Source organism: Muntiacus reevesi, chromosome 7 (assembly GCF_963930625.1).
Source record: "Muntiacus reevesi chromosome 7, mMunRee1.1, whole genome shotgun sequence".
Classification (NCBI taxonomy): Eukaryota; Metazoa; Chordata; class Mammalia; order Artiodactyla; family Cervidae; genus Muntiacus; species Muntiacus reevesi.
In genome coordinates this window covers 10,466,808-10,484,287 of record NC_089255.1, presented here as the reverse complement: position 1 = coordinate 10,484,287, position 17,480 = coordinate 10,466,808, and the positions used below count along the sequence as shown (strand labels likewise).

At 38.4% G+C, this 17,480-nt stretch overlaps 1 protein-coding gene across 1 annotated transcript in view; it reads left to right on the top strand.

The window, feature by feature from the left end:
* The window catches only part of HOMER1 (homer scaffold protein 1), a 126,603-nt gene that overhangs the window by 37,647 nt on the left and 71,476 nt on the right, over window positions 1-17,480 (top strand). Inside the window, exons 2-3 of the mRNA XM_065940420.1 lie at window positions 9,605-9,761; window positions 15,836-15,967. Of these exons, the coding sequence (XP_065796492.1) occupies window positions 9,605-9,761; window positions 15,836-15,967 (289 nt within the window). The remainder of the gene's footprint in view (window positions 1-9,604; window positions 9,762-15,835; window positions 15,968-17,480) is intronic.

The window sequence follows — 17,480 nt, the reverse complement described above, 5'->3', positions numbered from 1 at the left end:
GTAGCCTTTAGTAGAATGAACTTTGCTTTACCTCAGAATAAGCCTGTGGTGTTTGTTTTTTAAAGAAAATTAAAAATGGGTAAGTAATCACCTGTTACATAACATGGTAATACAAACACATAGTTGGTAACATGCAGTCATAATCTTTGAGCAGCATCAACATAGCTCTTTTAGTCAGTCAGATTTCTCTTAGAGGCATTGTGTTGTGGGGTGGTGGGGTTGGGGAGGATTTAAACCAATTACCTGATAACCCAGTGGAATTACAACTTATATTATTACTAGTATAGGACAGTGCTTTTGAGGAGATTCCAGTGCTTAAGCTCCAGCTTGTCTGAAGACATACTGGGCTGAAGCTAAATTCTTCAGGCATTACATTTGAATTTAAATAGTCATTAGTGTTCAACCACTCCTTGCCCATATCCTTTTGGCTTTAGCAAGTATTGTACAGCTTTTCCTTCCATTTCAAATTCCAAAAACCAAGCTAAAGATAGAATGTTCTTTGTCTTACTTCCGGTGTATTTACTTTCAATAAAGGAGGGAAGTGGACATTCCTGCAACAATTCAGACCCATAGTCAGGCACCTGGATTTCTGCTCCTCTCCTACTTTTCCTTTATTCCTTTTTATGAATAATAAGGATGCTTTCATACATGTACTGTTAGTGGAGTTCCAAGATAAAAATTGTCACTTATTCTGTGATTCTATGGCAGTCTTCAATAGTGATCCCTAAAGCATTCCTTTCTTAGTGTTAACTGAGCTGTAAGTGTAGCTTCCTTCACTGTTCCACTTAAGAAGGTCTTTTAGTCCAGTTCGTTGCAAATTTTAAAAGTTAAAAGTTTGTAAAGGTGAATACTAGTTTCCTTCCTCATCTCTTCTTCATCTAGCCCCATCCCCACAGGCTTTTTACAAATTCTGATTTTTATTTCTCTTGGTAGTTGCCTACATATCTCTAATATGCTGTTACACTGCCATTTCTTGATTAAAAGATTTGGATACTGAATCCTTATAGCAGAAAGTCAATTGATAATGAACTTTTATGTCCTATACATTTTTCCATTGATTACCTCTACAGTATTAAATGGGGCCCTAAAAATGTAATTGTGTGTACTGTGGGTCTGTGTTGCAAAGTTAATGAATGACCAGTGTGTAGCTAGATAGCCAGGAGAACCAGAAGACCACCAGTCACATTTTATGGGGGAACATGTTGTTTCAGAGTTTATTATATGTAAACCTCTTTCTTCAATTATCATTTGTGTAATTTTTTAAATGACAATTGCCTGGAATAACTAGGAAGCTTGTTTTATCACATAAAAAGCCTGGAGGCTGATTCATTGAGTCAATGACATAATCAAGGAACCAGATTCTTGGTTTTTCCATCTACTGTGCTTCACAGTGTTGGCTTTCTTCTCAGGTTAACTGCTCTCAGGCTTCCTAGGTGGCACTCATGATGAAGAACCCGCCTGCCAGTGCAGGAAACACAAGAGGCGTGGGTCTGATCCCTGGGTCTGGAAGATCCCCTGGAGAAGGAGATGGCAACCCCCTCCAGTACTCTTGCCTGGAGAATCCCATGGACAGAGGAGCCTGGCGGGCTAGAGCCCATGGGGTCACAAAGAGTCAGACACGACTGAGCGACTTAGCACAGCGTTAGCTGCCCTCAAGGACCTAAAATGACTCACCAAGTCTGGGTGTCGCTGCAAACGCAGTGTTATTCCAGAGAACGTCCCTTCTTATGTGTGTATCTTTTTGTGGGTGTACCCAGAAGCTTCCAGCAAACTTTCCCTGATCATCTCATTAGGCAGAACTACCTCAGAGGTTCATTCCTAAGCAGACTTCTGGCAAGGAGGATGGAATTGCATTGATGATCTTAGTGAAGCTCACAGACATGTGGAGGAGGGTAGGGAGCACCATCTGACGTGTGCTAGGAAGAAGCTGGGAGGAACAGTTGGTGGATAGTTAGCCAGCAGTGTCTGTAACAACGTCAAACTCTTCATGGAAGGTACCATCTACCTTGTTTGTTATATCTCTGCCAGGCTGCCTTCTTTTGGAAAATTAAGTAGAAAGTCTGGGAATTGTTTGAAATCATAACTTTCTTTATATCCACCTTGCTACAATATCTAATTGTACTTACATTTCTGAAAAGGATATTTGTAAGCTAGGTATTAAAAAAAGACTAGAAAATGTATAATTACTCTTTCTTCCCTTGAGCTGGGTTGTATTTATTGGACCCATGCTTTTACACTTCCTTAGAACAAAAGTCCATTGGGCAATCCCTTAATATTTGCAATAGCATAAACTTCAGTAGTAATTTTTTTAAAAAACATCATCATTGATTTTTCTTTTTAACCAAAGCTATCCAAATGACAAATGTTAGTTTTTTGTTTCATTCCTAGATCTAGAGCTTTTATTTCTCTTGGCGAATAGTTTTTTTGTTTTGCTTCAGTTTGTCATGATCTTCCTTTCTTATCATACAGATAGATGCCTGAAAGTTAAATGCCATAATTCTTTATGTCAAATTTTATGAGTTCAAATAAACTTTATTTCTGAAACAAAATTCTGATTTTACTACATTTTCCTCAAGGCCATCTAGTCTTTACATTCCTCTACTTTTCTACATCCATATCAAATTGTAGCGTTCATTACTGTATGTAGTACTTACAGAGTTTTAGCCAATGATGATGACATTCAGAGTTCTTTTTTTAAGCATTTTATCTATCTGTTTTTGGCTGTGCTGGGTCGTCTTTGCTCCACGAGCTTTTATCCAGTTGTGGCAAGCAAGGACTACTCTGGGTTGCAGTGTGGGGGCTTCTCATTGCCTTGGGTTCTCCTGTTGCAGAACACAGGCTCTAGGCCCACGGGCTTCAGGAGCTGCAGCACATGACCTCAGTGGTTGCGGCTCCCGGACTCTGGAGCACAGGCGCAATAGTTGTGATGCATGGATTCGTTGCTCCACCGCCGGTGGGATCCTCCCCAACCAGGTAGCAAACTCATGTCTCCTGCGTTGGCAGGCGGATTCTATACCACTGAGCCATCAGGGAAGCCCAGGATCTCCAGAATTATTCTTACACCAACGTTTAGAATTATTTCATGAACCTTCTGGAAAATAAGTAACCTTTTTTTTAACAGATCGTGAACTATTGATGGAAGAAATTACGCAGTAGATGATCCTCTAAGATTAAAATGTGTGTGTGTGTGTTTAGTTTTATTTCTCTAAGCTCATTTAAAGCATTCCCTGCCAAAATCTATTGGCTTTTAAAATTGATTTTTAGATTAATATTTAATTTCTTAGGAGAGTTTCTCTGTGGTGTTAGATCTATTTAAGAAATCATACTGTAGTAAGGACTAAAGGCCTCGATTTTGTATTATGCTTTGTATTCTGGTAATAGTAATGTCAATAAAGATGGTAGAATATATAAATTGCTTTCAGTGAGATGTATTTACCCCAAAATTTATCTTTCCATTCTCATATTGTAGTTATAAATCCAAGTCCTATGAGATGTTAATGTGTTCCATGAAGAATTCTAGGGTTAGGTCATTTTGCTGCATGCTGGGTTATTCAGGGTTAAGTGGATTTCTTTATTGCAGGACTTCTCAGAACTTTACATTAACATGCTTTATAAATGTTTCAGAGTGGGACACATACGATGTTTGCAGTACTTATTTAAACATGGAACACTCAGTTCTAGGACTTTCGTTCCATAGACCGTACTTTGGAAAACGCTGGTCTTTAATACAGTTGGTTTTGTGTGAATTGTTATTAAGGAAGTAGTGTGTCTAACCTTTATTTACGAGTGCCATCCAATTTGTTTGAAAAAGTATTACCACTTGAACACTTGGGATAATCTGTGTCGAGTGCTTTTCAGATCCTTTAAGAGATAAGAGCTTTGAAATTTCAGGTTTAGCTTCTCTACTGCTTTCTGCAGCTTTTCTCTAAAATGAAGTTTATCCACATGCATGACATTGATATGTATCTTAAATAGATGAGTGATAATCTCTCTTAATGATTCTCAAAACTTTTCACTCCCGCCTGGTTTTCTCTGTTGAGCCCCGAAGTAACATTTTTTTTTTTTAATATTATTTTATTAGTTGGAGGCCAATCACTTCACAACATTTCAGTGGGTTTTGTCATACATTGACATGAATCAGCCATAGAGTTACACGTATTCCCCATCCCGATCCCCCCTCCCACCTCCCTCTCCACCCGACTCCTCAGGGTCCTCCCAGTGCACCAGGCCCGAGCACTTGACTCATGCCTCCCACCTGGGCTGGTGGTCTGTTTCACCATAGATAATATACATGCTGTTCTTTCAAAACATCCCACCCTCACCGTTCTCCCCCCAGAGTTCAAAAGTCTGTTCTGTACTTCTGTGTCTCTTTTTCTGTTTTGCATATAGGGTTATCGCTACCATCTATCTAAATTCCATATATATGTGTTAGTATGCTGTAATGTTCTTTATCTTTCTGGCTTACTTCACTCTGTATAATGGGCTCCAGTTTCATCCATCTCATTAGAACTGATTCAAATGAATTCTTTTTAACAGCTGAGTAATATCCGAAGTAACATTTTAAGTTCCCTTCCTGATAGTTTTACATGCACACTCTGTACGCTTTTGAACTTGGTCAAATCTGAGAGCTCATCTTTCCCTCAAACCAGCCCCCAGTTCCTGACTTTTATTTTCTGTTTACCATCCTGCCTAGCGGCACTGTCTTCGTTTCAGTTACCCAGACCAGAAACCCAGGAGGCAATTTCTTCACCTTGGCTTTGTTGACTTTTTTGGCTGGATAGTTTTTTGTTGTAGGAGGCTGTCCTGTGCATTATAAGTATTTAGCAACATCCCTGGCTTCTTCCCATGAGAAGCCAGTAGCAGTCTTCCTCAGCTGTGACTGTCCAAAATGACTCCAGACTTTGAGAAACGTCCCCTGGGAGGCAGCTCAGCCAAGTTTGATGAACCACTGCCCTACATCCAAACTGTTACTTAATCACACTGTGTCTACTTTCTTAATTTACCTTTAATCCCTTTTCATGTCTTCATTCCACTCCCTAATATCCTATCCTTTTTATTTTTAATACTTGGGATTCTTGGTAAGGTTCTGACTAGCATCCGTATGTCCAATGTTTAGTTCAGTTCAGTCGCTCAGTGGTGTCTGACTCTTTGCGAACCCATGGACTGCAGCATTCCAGGCCTCCCTGTCCATCACCAACTCCTGGAGATTACTCAGACTCATGTCCATTGAGTCGGTGATGCCATCCAACCATCTCATCCTCTGTTGTCCCCTTCTCTCGCCTTCAATCTTTCCCAACATCAGGGTCTTTTCAAATGAGTCAGTTCTTCATATCAGGTGGCCAAAGGATTGGAATTTCAGCTTCAGCACCAGTCCTTCCAGTGAATATTCAGGACTGATTTCCTTTAGGATGGACTGGTTGGATCTCCTTGCAGTCCGAGGGACTCTCAAGAGTCTTCTCCAACACCACAGTTCAAAAGCATCAGTTCTTCGGTGATCAGCTTTCTTTAGAGTCCAACTCTCACATCCATACATGACTGCTGGAAAAACCACAGCTTTGACTGGACAGACCTTGGCTGGCAACATAATGTCTCTGCTTTTTAATAAGCTGTCCAGGTTGGTCATAGCTTTTTGTCCAAGGAGCAAGCGTCTTTTAATTTCATGGCTGCAGGCACCATCTGCAGTGATTTTCTGCCCCCCTCCCCAAATAAAGTCTGTCACTGTTTCCATTGCTTCCCCATCTATTTGCCATGAGGTGATGAGACCAGATGCCATGATCTTAGTTTTCTGAATGTTGAGTTTTAAGTCAACTTTTTCACTCTCCTTTTTCATCAAGAGGCTCTTTAGTTCTTCTTTGCTTTCTGCCATAAGGGTGGTGTCATCTGCATGTCTGAGGTTATTGATATTTCTCCCAGCAGTCTTGATTCCAGCTTGTGCTTCATCCAGCCTGGCATTTCACATGATGTGCTCTGCATATAAGTTAAATAAGCAGGGTGACAGTATATAACCTTGATGTACTCCTTTCCTGATTTGCAACCAGTCTGTTGTTCCATGTCCAGTTCTAACTGTTGCTTCCTGACCTGCATACAGATTTCTCAGGAGGCAGGTCAGGTGGTCTTGAAGAATTTTCCACAGTTTGTTGTGATCCACACAGTCAAAGGCTTTGGCATAGTCAATAAAGCAGAAGTACATGTTTTTCTGGAACTCTCTTGCTTTTTGGATGATCCAACGGATGTTGGCAATTTGATCTCTGGTTCCTCTGCCTTTTCAAAATGCAGCTTGAACATCTGGAAATTCACAGTTCACATACTGTTGAAGCTTGGTTTGAAGAATTTTGAGCATTACTTTACTAGCGTGTGAGATGAGTGCAATTGTGTGGTAGTTTGAACATTCTTTGGCATTGCCTTTCTTTGGGATTGGAATGAAAGCTGACCTTTTCTAGTCTTGTGGCCACTGCTGAGTTTTCCAAATTTGCTGGCATCTTGAGTGCAGCACTTTCACAGCATCATCTTTTAGGATTTGAAAAAGCTCAACTGGAATTCCATCACCTCCACAAGGTGTGTTCATAGTGATGCTTCCTAAGGCCCACTTGACTTCACATTCCAGGATGTCTGGCTCTAAGTGAGTGATCACACCATCGTGATTATCTGGGTCGTGAAGACCTTTTTGGTATAGTTCTCTTGTGTCTTCTTGCCACCTCTTCTTAGTATCTTCTGCTTCTGCCAACCCATCGTCTTCAGTGCTACTGAATTTACTGTTCTAAAATGCAAAGCTGTTCCCTATTTACATGTCTCAGTAGTTCCCAGCAGGTGTGCTCTTGAACTGACTTCTCTATCTCTAGCCTCATTCTTCGGAGTTACTCAGGCTCACCGAGGTTCATGCTACACATGCTGAGATACTGGGCCACGGTTTCAGGCTCTTCTTAGGCATCAGCTTCTCCATAGGAGCCCTTACCCATGTACACTTTCAGAGTCTTTATCATGCTGAAGAGTATTTTATTTGTTTAACATGTCTGTCTTCCCACACCAGGTTGAACTTGTCAAAGGCAAAGACCATCTCTCTCTCTCTCTGTTTTATGCATGTAGTAGATATTCAGTAAAAGTGTGTATCACCTATTTGTATGCCCTGATCGATGTGGTATCACCCTCATTACTACTTGAAATTCTCTTCACTGTTTATCAGCTGTAAACTTATTTTCCTAGTCTTTGTTATCCACATGATGATGGCTAGGCTTTTGACCACAGAAATCTCGAACTATAACTTTCTTTAAGAAATCAGAAAAGAATTGAAGAAAACAGTGTGTTTAGTTGATGTCAGATGTCATTTGCTTGTAAAAATAGCTAGTTTGCCCTAAAGACTTTTATTCGGAATGGGATTAAATTGAGTGGAATAATTGTTCAGATTAATTACACTGTGTGAATTAATATAGTGTGAAAGTATTTATTGGACTCAAAACATTGTGTTTCCATTGAATAAGGATTTGAGGATTAGTCATATAAGGCTTGCAAAAGCAATATCATTGTCTTAACAGTTTTATTTTTTTGGAAAATATATGTACTAGAAAACATGCTTCTATCAGCCTACAAAATCTAGAAATTTACCCCCTGTCAAATGAAAAAAAGAATTATCAAGTCAGTAAGAACAAGTGGCCTATTTCTTTTCTTTATGTGTCTTAATAAATAGAATTTTGTGTGAATGAATTTCCATATGAATCAAAACTAGTAGCACTCTCTAAACTTTAATTACAAGATGAGAAGAGAAAATCAGAGGTTGTAGGACTTCTGGACGACAACCCAAATGTTGCACCAGCCTCGCTATGAAAGTCAGAGATTTTGAGGATGGGAAAGGGAGTGAGTAAGACCTACTCCTAGTTTGGAAGACTTCAACTGGCATAGTGTGTTGCCAGATCATTCATAATTATTTCTTGAATGAACCTGTGTATTATGGCAGTTAAGCCAGAAGTGATGACTTCCTGCTTCATTTTTTAGGGAGAGGCATAAAATGTATCACTCACTTCCTTTCAGAAGTGATTCTTTCATAAGAACAGTTGTTATGAAGGTTTCCAGAAATAAAAGCGGGAAGAGCCTGGTTATGTACAGGAAAGGTACCTCCCTTTCATAACAGCTCTCTAAGGGCTAAAGTAAATCAAAGGAGGCATATGTAACACCCAGCCCTTTATTACTAATCCGAAGAGTCATTTTGCCAAAGACCAAAATTTGCCTTGCCTGTTTTCTAATTTCATTGTTCTCCATACTCTCCTTTCACGTCTTTAAATTTAATATTGGAAAGTTTTTTTTTTTTAATTCTTTAAAATGAAAAAATTTAAACGTACTTAATTTTAACTTTACATAGTACCAGTTAAAATTCTCCTTAGGACCTTAAGCTGCTTTAGGAAAGAAAAGTGTTATGTCAGTAAAAGAAACAATTGGACTCCCCCAAAATTTTGGTCAGTGCTTGTTACCAGAGAATTTTTACTGAGAACTTGGAAAATTTTGCTTTGTAATGGTTCTATTATATGCAGATTTTTTTTAGGCTTGTTTTTCAGACTGTAAAAGAAATCTGTAGTGATCATATTTTGAATATATATTTTTGAATAGTTTTGGTTCTTGAAATGATAATTATAAAAACCTCTATTTAAGGCCTTACTTGATCTAGGTAAAATATACTGTGAAGATGGATTACTTTGTTTTCCTTGTATTTTTCAGTGTAGTAGATATTATATTGAGTGTAAACTTTCCCATAAATTCCTCCCCAGAATTTTGTAATTTTAAGTGGGTAAAAACTTTTAGCTTAGTGACAGCCACATATAAGATACTTGTATTTTAATAGCACATCGTCAGTTTTCTTTGTAGTGGTTTTGTTCTACAAAGGCACCACAAACACTGAATTAGTGATATTGAACCATCGTCCTGAGGGAGACACAGGGTTAGGTTCCTGGGAGCCTCAGGTCACATTTTCATCAGCCAGTCAATAGCCTTGTTTGACTATGTTTCTATTTAAAGACACCCTATTTAATATATATTATTGATTCATTGCCATTAGCTCGTGGCCAAAAGCACTCATGCCTGAACAAAGCTTATATAACATTTTTTCTCCATGAGGCACATCACAATCTGCTTATACCCGAGAACAGACAGCGCTCAGCACTGTGCTTGGGGGCCATTTGAAACAGTGCAAGTACCAACAGAAGCCACAAAAATGCAAACTCCATGGTGCTAAATAGGTTGCAGAAAGGACAGTTGTTTATAGTGTGGGAGCTGAAACAAGAAGGCTGAGTGTTGCCTTGATCAGCCTCAGGTGGAGCACGTGAGGTCACTGGGAAAGACCAGGAAAGTACCGCAAGTATGGATTTTGTGGTTACAGATGCCCTCTGTGGAGTAGGCAAAATCTTGGATACAGAATCTTCAAATAGTAAGGATTGACTAATTGTTTTAAAGAAGCGTGTGGTTGCACACCTCCAGAGTATTCAAATCTAGAAGAAAGTTTCTTATATTTTCAAGGGCGTGGGAGTTTTTGATTAAGAGGAGTGACCCTCGCAGTTCTCATGTTCTCTTGTCCGGTGGAATCAGGGCGGCTGCTTTCAGCCTTTTGTTTTCTCCCCTCCAGGGAACAACCCATCTTCAGCACTCGAGCTCATGTCTTCCAGATCGACCCAAACACAAAGAAGAACTGGGTGCCCACCAGTAAGCATGCAGTTACTGTGTCTTATTTCTATGACAGCACAAGAAACGTGTATAGGATAATCAGCTTAGACGGCGCAAAGGTAAGTTCCGCTTACTTTAAATAACCTTGCTGTTCTGCTTTATATTCACTGTTTCACAGTATTCACTTTAGTTTTATTCAGAAGATTTTTATCTACAGTAAAATAAAACATTTTCCTTTCAGTTTTAAACACCTACCTTTTAAAAAGCAAAATCGATCAATTTTAGGGTAGCAACTTTTTCATCTCCTAAATTACTTCAATTAACCACCTTATATATATATATATATATATATATATATATATATATATATATATATTGAGTTGAGGGCTTCTCCCATGGCTCAGTGGTAAAGAATCCACCCACAGTGCAAGAGACACAGGTGACATGGGTTTGTTCCCTCCCTGGTCAGGAAGGTCCCCTGGAGGAGGAAATGGCAACCCTCTCTAGTATTCTTGCTGGGAAAACCCCTAGACAGAGGAGCCTGGTGGGCTACAGTCCATAGGGTCACAAAGAGTCAGACACAGCTGAGCACTCATGCATGCATGCAGGCATCTATTGAGTTACATGCTGAAATATTCTACAAATCTGATTTCAGTTTATTTGATAAGTACTCATTGCATATCTGTTCTGTCGGACACTATGCTAAGTGCTTGGAATAGACACAGTTTCTACTCTTGAGCATGTAATCTAATGAGGAACTAGACTTCTTTTTAGATATACTGCTATAGTCCAAAGGCAGTTCAAAATTCCTCAATCTTAGGAAGTCTTTCTATATTAAATTCAGTATTCAACAATAAAGTCAACATCCATTATTTAGAAGAGAAATGTATGGACCAGACCTCTTTTTACTTTTTAGCAGAGGCAGATAGTAAAATGTCTAAGAGCATGGACTGCCTGGGTTTATATCTAAAATGTTCCATCTACTAAGTTTTTGATTTGGAGCAAATTGTGTGTTAACTTCTCTGAGTTTCCTTGTTTTCACCTCAGTAGTGGTTGTAAGGATTGAGTTAGTATCTGCAAAGCACTTGGTTAGCTCAGTGCCTGATGGATAGTATACCCTTCAAAAAGGGAGAAATTCCATTTTTTTCCTCAGTGAATTTTGAATAATACATGTAGATAAATACCAGACACAAATTCCTGGATATAGTGTGTAAAAAGATGAAGCCTCCATCCTTCTCTTTCAAGCTTTCTTAATGCCATGAGTCTCTTCTCCTTCAAGCTTTCCTGATGTCATAAGACCTTTCCATTCCTAGGAAATTTTTGCAGTGCAATGCAGAGTTAGAACCACAGAATCTGGAGCAGGAGCATCTGGTTTGAATATTTACGTTAATACTCCCTAACCCTGTGACCTAGAACAAGGTATTTAGTGTCTTCATGTCTTGGTTTTCTCATCTGTAAGAAAAGAATTAATACAAAAAACCACATCATTACACCATAGGATTATTGTGAAGTTTAAATAAATTAATTTAGGCAAAGACACTTAACGTATATGCAGTAATCACTATACAAACACTGCTGTTGTTACTATTAGTATTATTAGGCTTTTAATTACGTATTGTGTAGTGGTTTGAGGGAATAAAAGATAATTTAATTTAATGCTTTTCAGTCTGTTTTTTCTGTGGGCTCATCCCTTATCTCCTTAACTGGGTTCTGGGACCTCAGGGGCTGTTTGCACTTTGTCTTGTACTTAAGTAACTAACATGTATTTATTTGAATAATTGATCCTCTTTTCATTTTTACTCAGGATTTATAGGACTTGGGAAATAGCACCAATTAATTTCTGTGAAATTTGCTTTAATGAATAATTTTGCAACATTTTGTAACTGTTTAGTAAAATTAACAGATATTAATTATTATAATCTCAGACCCTGGAATGTTAATGCATCTCTTTTTCCTGACTCGAACCTTCAGTTCTGTGTAACTCATATTTATCTTTTGGCCCAAACAACAGATGAGATGTGGTTATTAGAGAGGGCAGTTAAATGGTATATAAAAGTAAAGTAGGCCCAAGTCCATTGTGATTAAATAATCCTCATGTGTTTTTCTTTCTGAAGCAGTATGAACTATTGCTTCTGTCATTTCCATTTTTGAATGTACTTTGCAGCTTGTAATTATGAGGCTCTTATATAACTCAGTGAAAAAGTTCTTTTTTTTTTTTAAGTTTGTTTCATTTAAGTTTGTTTCTATCACATTTTCTGTTATCTAGTTATTTTTTAAACTGATGCTATTAACAAAACAATAGAATAAGAAAGACTAGAGCTCTCTTGAAGAAAATTAGAGATACCAAGGGAACATTTCATGCAAAGATGGGCACAATAAAGGACAAAAATGATATGGACCTAACAGAAGCAGAAGATAGTAAGAAGAGGTGGCAAGAAGACACAGAAGAACTATACAAAAAAGATCTTTACGACCCAGATAATCACGATGGTGTGATCACTCACCTAGAGCCAGACATCCTGGAATGTGAAGTCAAGTGGGCCTTAGGAAACATCACTACGAACACACCTTGTGAAGGTGATGGAATTCCAGTTCAGCTATTTCAAATCCTCAAAGATGATGCTGTGAAAGTGCTGCACTCAAGATGCCAGCAAATTTGGAAAACTCAGCAGTGGCCACAAGACTAGAAAAGGTCAGCTTTCATTCCAATCCCAAAGAAAGGCAATGCCAAAGAATGTTCAAACTACCACACAATTGCACTCATCTCACACGCTAGTAAAGTAATGCTCAAAATTCTCCAAACCAAGCTTCAACAGTATGTGAACTGTGAATTTCCAGATGTTCAAGCTGCATTTTGAAAAGGCAGAGGAACCAGAGATCAAATTGCCAACATCCGTTGGATCATCCAAAAAGCAAGAGAGTTCCAGAAAAACATGTACTTCTGCTTTATTGACTATGCCAAAGCCTTTGACTGTGTGGATCACAACAAACTGTGGAAAATTCTTCAAGACCACCTGACCTGCCTCCCGAGAAATCTGTATGCAGGTCAGGAAGCAACAGTTAGAACTGAACATGGAACAACAGGCTGGTTGCAAATCAGGAAAGAAGTACGTCAAGGTTGTATACTGTCACCCTGCTTACTTAACTTATATGCAGAGTACATCATGTGAAATGCCAGGCTGGATGAAGCACAAGCTGGAATCAAGATTGCTGGGAGAAATATCAATAACCTCAGACATGCAGATGACACCACCCTTATGGCAGAAAGCAAAGAAGAACTAAAGAGCCTCTTGATGAAAAAGGAGAGTGAAAAAGTTGACTTAAAACTCAACATTCAGAAAACTAAGATCATGGCATCTGGTCTCATCACCTCATGGCAAATAGATGGGAAACAATGGAAACAGTGACAGACTTTATTTGGGGGAGGGGGGGCACAAAATCACTGCAGATGGTGCCTGCAGCCATGAAATTAAAAGACGCTTGCTCCTTGGACAAAAAGCTATGACCAACCTGGACAGCTTATTAAAAAGCAGAGACATTACGTTGCCAACCAAGGTCTGTCCAGTCAAAGCTATGGTTTTTCCAGTAGTCATGTATGGATGTGAGAGTTGGACTATAAAGAAAGCTGATCATTGAAGAACTGATGCTTTTGAACTGTGGTGTTGGAGAAGACTCTTAAGAGTCCCTCGGACTGCAAGGAGATCCAACCAGGCAATCCTAAAGGAAATCAGTCCTGAATATTCATTGGAAGGACTGGTGGTGAAGCTGAAATTCCAATCCTTTGGCCACCTGATATGAAGAACTGACTCATTTGAAAAGACCCTGATGTTGGGAAAGATTGAAGGCAAGAGAAGGGGACGACAGAGGATGAGATGGTTGGATGGCATCACCGACTCAAATGGACATGAGTCTGAGTAATATCTAGGAGTTGGTGATGGACTGGGAGGCCTGGAATGCTGCAGTCCATGGGTTCACAAAGAGTCGGACATGACTGAGCAACTGAACTGAACTGATCTCAGTTGAACTACTACAGTTCCCCATTGAAGTCGTTTTTTGGTTAAGCACTGGTAGTTTATTTGATGTAGCTAAATGAGTGAGTTTCTTCTTTCTATCCTTGTTTCTGTTTCTGCACAGCACAGTGAGCTGGGAAAGCCTTTAGGTGCTCCTGATTAGAAAATGTTTGTTTGTTTGTCACTTACGGCCGTTACTGTGCATGTCAAGTTTGCTCAGAGGTTTCCTAATCCTGCTGCAGACATCGGCATAGCCAGGGGCTAGGATCAGGGCACTGTGTGTCAGTAATGACCCAGCATTTCTACTATTTTTCCTTGAAAGAAGCAAGAACTGTGGGATTGAGAGTCATAGATACTAATTTTAAAGAACTAAGTTTTTTTAAAAGTGGATTTACAGTAGCATTCTATTTTAAGAATTCTAATAAATTATTTTAAATGCAGAATCATCTATTATTTTAGAATTTTGTTCACTGATTAAAGAATCCCAAAACAAGTCATATGCAGGCAAGGAAAGATTCAGAAAGGAGATTAAAATGGAGCTCTTAAACATAAGAGCAGAAAGAAGTTTGAAATAGCAAGAAATAGGTCAGTAACCAGCAGCAGCAGTGTAAAGAACCCTCCTGCCAATGCAGAAGATGCAGGTTTGATCCCTGGGTCGGGAAGATCCCCTGGAGAAGGGAATGGCAACCCAGTCCAGTGTTCTGGCCTGGAGAATCCCATGGACAGAGGAGCTGGGGGGGCTACAGTCCATGGGATCGCAGAGAGTCAGACGGGACTGAGTGATTAATGCCACATGTTAGAGCAATTGTTAGCTACATTTTATAGGATCTAGAATGACATGCTAGGAAAAACAGCTTTTGAACCAAAGGGTAAGGCAATATATTAGTATATAAATTTTGTCAGAGGTAAAAATCGAGAAGAAGGGCTTTCATGTAACACCAGATAACATGACTATGTCGTGAGAGAAAGCCAGGCACTATGCTCTTACTGTCTACTTTAGTAGGACAAGTATCAGGCACTCATTATAACTTCATCAACACCTCACAGTGAATAAATATGTACATTTTTACTGTTCATGTGGTATATAGATTTAGCTATGTTCTGAAAATGCTTGATTTTTATTCAGAGTTTAATAGTTCACCAAGTAACTGCTTATGGATTTGATGACATTATCTGTTTTATTATTACTGAGATCACTTTGTAGTCTCGATCTCAATTGCAAAGTCATTAGACTTCTTAACTAAAACTGATTTAGAAGTACTGGCAGAAGGACTGAATGAACTTAATGTGGTAAAGGACAGTTGAAATTCATTAAACTGATCAGCAAAGTTAATATTTAATAAAATAATGATGCTTGTTTTCTAGTCTGCCAGGCTCCTCTGTCCATGAAATTCTCCAGCTAAGAACACTGGAGTGGGTTGCTATTGCCTTCTCTAGGGGATCTTCCAACCCAGGGATCAAACCTGGGTCTCCTGTATTGCAGGCAGATTCTTTACCACTGAACCAACAGGGAAGCCCAATATTAGTTTTCTAAGGAACTATATTATAATAAAAAATGATAGTGAGTCTCATTAACATGATTTTATACCACTTTATACATCAAGAAGTAAAGTATATATTTTGGGGTCTGTTTTTCTCTTGAGTAGAGGAAAACTTACTAAATGATTGAATATCTTTTCTGTATCATAGTATATTTCAGGTAAGTTGGCTTTAAGAAAATTCTTGATGATGGATTTTAGAAAATAGTTTTCAAACAGAAAATTTAGTGTCTTCATTTTTGTAAGATGCTTTCAGGAGGGAGACTTTACTTTTAAATAAGCATCTGTTAAAACCTAGTGCTTCCAGTGAACATCACCCAAAATTCATAGGCAGTAATCCTAAATGTTCAAAGAGAAGACACTGAGTACATTATAAACTCTTTAAAATTCTGTGCATCACAGGAACATTTATTTTGCTTGTTAAGTGTTGAAATTTGTGAGAGTGCCATTGTATTTATAGTTCTATTATTACCATATTTCCACATTATCACTTAAAATGTTAAAAACTGTTTCTCTAGCTCTCTTCATATACTTAACATTGTGGCTCAATAGGAATCCTAAGTTTTTGTGTAACTGAATAGTCCGGTGCTTGATTGTCTATTGGCGAATTTTTGGCTGGTTCCTCATACTTATTTTATTTTTCAGGCAATAATTAACAGCACCATCACTCCAAACATGACATTTACTAAAACATCTCAGAAGTTTGGCCAGTGGGCCGATAGCAGGGCAAATACTGTTTATGGACTGGGGTTCTCCTCTGAGCATCATCTTTCGAAAGTAAGTTAAATCACAAGATCCAAGTGGAAATCTGCATCTTCCGGTCAGACATCTTATATATGTAATGGAAAATGGAGAGTATAAAATGTAGGAGAAATTTCTTTGATATTCTTGTAACAACTGTAGTGACTTTAGAGTAAGAAGTGAGAGATCGGTAGATTCCACTGTCAACTGGAAACGTTGTATACATTAAATGCAGTCACCATTGTTCGTATGTATGGTATTGGCATTTGTGTGGTTAACTAGGTATGGTAGGAAGTAAAAGGTGGGAATTATCACATTAATATGGACTTTGCTTGGTGGATAGCACCTTTTATTGATGTTCTGCAATATAGGTAAACAAACTTCTGAATTGTGGAAACTCAAGCTGACAGTGGTATTTCAGCTTTTTGACATAATAGCAGGCACATATAAATTCTGTTTTATGCTTTGTTTGGGTGAGAATAACTCTGAGCTCTCTGATACAGCACAGAGTAAGATCTAAGAGACCCCCTGAGGAGTTCTTGGAACCAACCAAGTAAATTGCTGTGGCTCAAATGGCTGATAAAATACAGAACATCACCTGGGCAAAATACTGGAAATAAAACAGTTGTCCTGCATAGAAACAAAAAGCCACGAAGTGTTCATACAAGCAGCATCTTGAGTTCTTATGGCTGTCCACAAAGAAAGAGCTTATAAGGAAAAGGAAGCAATGTCAGGATAATGAGATGATCCAGGAGATGATTGCTCACCTTTATACTTCACATTTAATGCTCACCAGACCCGAAGGTTTATGTTTACAACTTCTCTGTTTGAAGTATTCAGTTACGAGAACAAGCCTACATTTGAACCATATTTTATGTATGATTTGGGATACATAAGATCCGATGCCTTGAGAACTGAAATTGCTTAAGTGCAGGGTATGATTTGGGATACATAAGATCCGATGACTTGAGAACTGAAATTGCTTAAGTGCAGGGTAGTCAGGCTCTTGTTAGATACTCTGTTAATACTTAAGTTAAACCCAAACTGTGTTAATTATAGAAATTATTCAGATTCTTAAAAATCAGTTCTTTTTAAAAAATCTAACACTTTTGTGAATATTTATTGATTTGGTTATAATTAGTTCAGTAGTTAAAATAATCTTTCTTTCCTTTGGTTTTAGTTGTAAAACTTCCTTAATGTTGTTTTCAAATGCTTTTGTTGTCTTTTTTTAAAATATAAATTAGAGTTGAAAGCTCAGTTTTACGACTGTTTGAACTTTCGTCAATGATTAAGACAAACAGTGTTGCCTAATTTCGCTTCTCTTACACCCACCGTATTCTCCAAATACATTTCTTGAACTGTGGTAAAAGAGAGTTTTAGCCTCAAAGTATTTCAACAAAGCAGGGACATAGGCATCCAGTTAAGCGTTGCCCCTCCGTAAACAATCCCCTCAGGAAATTACACATTTATTCTAATATTTTTGCCATTACTCAGAACCTTTTTGGAACTTTTCTTTTGAAATTGTCTATTAAACCCTATAGCAAAAACA